Here is a 3,689-nt window from a genome sequence, read left to right on the forward strand (position 1 = left end):
CCCAAATAGAGGCCCTAAATGCCTGAGTTAGCAGCATACGACAGCAATTAGCAAATCACTAATGCTATTATTAAAGATATATCAAGTGTATAGTTTTTGCAAAAAAGTGACAGGGAATAGGAAATTTATACTTTTCGTGTAAAAATAAATGTTATATACATGTACATATGAAATAGTATAATAAAATCAATATTTATATTTAACAGTTAAATTTTAAAGTTTAAATAAACATTTTCTCATTTTATATAAATTTTTTTTAACTTTTTTACTTTTACTTATTTAATTTTTTTATTTAGATTCTAAATTGTGTCAGCCTTTCTATGTTAGTCAAATATAATATAGAAAAATCTACTCTAAAACTCTTCTAAATTTTTTTATTTTGTTAAAAAATGTGTAATACTTTTAATTTGAATTTTGAATGTCTACAATTATTATAGTTGTGTCTGATATGATTAGTTTTATTATATGTGTTGATTTTTACTGTATTTAACACGTCGATCGACTAGAAATGTCTGTGGTAAAGATGGCTTATAATATAAGTCGCGGGAGTGTCGTTCGTTAAATTATGTACTCGTCTAAAGTTATTTTCGGATTTCTATATCAGGACGGAATAGTCGAACGAAGTGACACGAGTTGATAGAAGTCGCCGCGTGCAGAAATCTCTTTAATGCAAGCGTCCTTGAATACTAATAGGCGAGGATACATTATACTTATACACACATCTCTTGATTTCATAATAATTTTATAGTAATATTAAAAAATTTATAAAAACCGACTATTATTATTATAGATAAAAAATTATGCAATTATACATTCTAATTGTAAGTAATATTAAAAATCAAATTACCTAAATTAGCTTCTAAAAATGTATGGGTCATCTCGAAATATTATCAAAAATATCAAAATTTCATACACTGTGTCATTATTACGTCTAAATATTTGGATAAAATTTGAGTACAAATCTTTTATTAATTAAAAATTATTTAAGTCTTTGTCTTTTTACATAAAATTGTGTTTACAATGCTTATTTGTAAAATTGAAGAAGAAGTAACATAAGAATTAAATCAAACTTTATATTTAAACTGATCAAATAATAAATATTCATGCAAAAATTTATTTTTGTGGATCCATTTACTCGTTTAAAAGTTATTCAAAAGTTATTCTAAAATTGCAAAAGAATATAGTTATTTTGCTGCATAAAATTATTATAAGCCAAATTATTTGTTTTGTTATATTTGTAGATGGTTTCAGAGTATTCACGAGCTAATATTATGACAATTTTTTAGTGATGTTGGTTGATATTAGCTTATTTTGACTGATATTTTTAACTGATATTAGCCAAAAGCCAAATTCTTAAGCAGATTCATATCTTTTGTCAGAAAATAAACATAATGTACATAATAAGTATTTTTATTTGAACAAAAAATTTAAATTCGTATTAAAAAAATATTCAAGCAATGAGCAAACAGATTTTATAAAAACCTTGCCATTAATAATTACTATGTTGAGAATGTTAAAAATAAACGAACCACAAGTTTCTGATTGTATCAATCAGAATTCCGGCTATCTTATAATTAGAATTTAATAGAGAATTTAATATAATTAGAATTTAATTAGAAAATGTTGATGCGTTCTCATTTTTAATTCCAATTAATTCAACCAGACATTTTTTTTCAGTATAACATTTATTATAATGTTTAACTTTTCAGTAATCGAAACATTTCATTCTTTATTATATATATCTTTCAATCGATAGATGTAAAGGTCTTTTTTATTCGAATCATTAAGAGTTCATAGTTCCCTCTTTCGTCAATACTTTCAAGTCGTTCGAAGAAATATCATTCGTGCTCTTTCGTTTCTGAAATGGCTTAGACGAACGATAAAGAAAATCATAACGCGAGTAATGTCGCGAACAATCTTACCGTAAAATATCGAAAAGTGCATCTCGGCAAGCTTACCTTGAGGTAGGACGGTGAGCAAGAGGACTATTTGGAGACCGGCGACGATCGTATTATAAAACTTTATTCGCAACTGCGATAGACCTCTTGCCTGGTACGCCATGGCAGATGAATTTTGCAGGCCCAGGTCGAGGCGCGACACCGAGTTGCCGATGTTCATCTATCCGGTCTCGACGTGCCCCGTCGTGACCGTGATGCACTGCACAATTTTGCGTGTTCACTTCTACACGCAGCAGTCACCGCCGCGAGTATCGCCCGGAAGCGCTTTGTCACCCGCTGCGTCACTGATCATCATCGTGCAGGGTGTCACGAGTCGAGTTCAATTCCGCACGAATCGTCCGCTAATCGATACTCGATGCCCTCGCTAACGCACCCCCCGACTTCGCCGTCATAACCAAGCGTTCTTCCGCGCGCCTCGGTTATGCGTATTTCGCGAGGTCTCGATCGCTGAAAAGTGGCGGCGTGTTATTGTTTGCAGAGAGAACGCGCTACGTTCGCGCGACGGTACTTCCCAACGTTTCGAGCATTCTCACGGGGGATCCTGAAAATAATGATTACGTGTGAACGACCCTTTCGCACCCACTTCTTATCGTGTGCGGCGTCGTTTCACGGAATGCATTTACGTTATCTTTTGAATTCAGCGAGATCGCTTTCAATTGTTAATGCGGGCTAGAATACCTGCTGGCAAATCCTAATTACAACTTCTTAATTATGCGTTAGTTATAAGCTCGAATTCCTTGGCTAAAGAATCATACATCAATCAAGATTTTAGATTTATGTCAGATTAAAAATTGGTCAGTTCGTCAAGATATAATTATGCTAGTAATATAAAATATATCACTTAGAGATTTTCTAATGTAATATTCAAGCAAAACATATTCGAGAATATAATATTTCTATCTATAGATCTCATTCCTATTTTAAATACTAAATAATAAATTAATATAATAATAAATTAAAATTAAATAATAAATTAATTTTTAATTTAACTCAGAATTTTAATAAAACATTAATTCGATATTAAATTTAGAAATAATGAAAGTTCTTTTTTTTAAATTTATATATAGGAACAAAATTTTATATATAAAAATATTTGGAACATGTTTCATAAATGCAAATTAAAATTATGCGTGAAGTAATAAAATTATTACGCAATTCTAACTATTGCAAAATACTATTTGCTACGAGATAGTGAAATGATGATTATTTGAATATTACTATCATGTGTTGCGATACTTCTTTCTGATATGTACCAGTTGCGAATGTCGTTATTGGCATCAGAAACTTAGGTGATTTACAAGCGGGACGGTTGATTTACTATTTCACTACCACTAGCAAGAAGAGATTTCTTGTATTCCCCTTGGAAAAACGTGCCGCGACTAAAAATGATCGGTTTCTCCAAACTCCGATATCATAAATTTTTCATTTTCTTGGTGAGATCGAAAGAATTATTAACACAATTGAAACATATGCAGACTCATAAATCAATCTTTACGAGCTAGACCAATATTTTGTAATTGAATAATTCATGAATATTATTACGAGAAACTATATAAAAGAACTCAATTATATTCAATGTAACGTATATTCAATTATATTCAATATAATTAAAGTATTGAATTTAAATAAAATCACCAAAGACAAAAATATTGTAATGTATATAATTTTATATTAAAATTTTATATTAAAAAGAAAAAAGTTGAATACGTTGTCATATTTTGTTGTATACAA

The 3,689-nt window shown here is 29.9% G+C and overlaps 1 protein-coding gene across 1 annotated transcript in view; it reads right to left on the bottom strand.

Annotated features, from left to right (window-relative positions):
- LOC105620882 (neuronal acetylcholine receptor subunit alpha-7) overlaps positions 1 to 2,118 on the bottom strand; it is a 271,050-nt gene extending 268,932 nt beyond the window's left edge. The window contains exon 1 of the mRNA XM_012202359.1: positions 1,959 to 2,118. Coding sequence (XP_012057749.1) covers positions 1,959 to 2,118 — 160 coding nt within the window. The remainder of the gene's footprint in view (positions 1 to 1,958) is intronic.
- Positions 2,119 to 3,689: the final 1,571 nt, after the last annotated feature.

Source organism: Atta cephalotes, assembly GCF_000143395.1.
Source record: "Atta cephalotes unplaced genomic scaffold scaffold00030, whole genome shotgun sequence".
Lineage (NCBI taxonomy): Eukaryota > Metazoa > Arthropoda > Insecta > Hymenoptera > Formicidae > Atta > Atta cephalotes.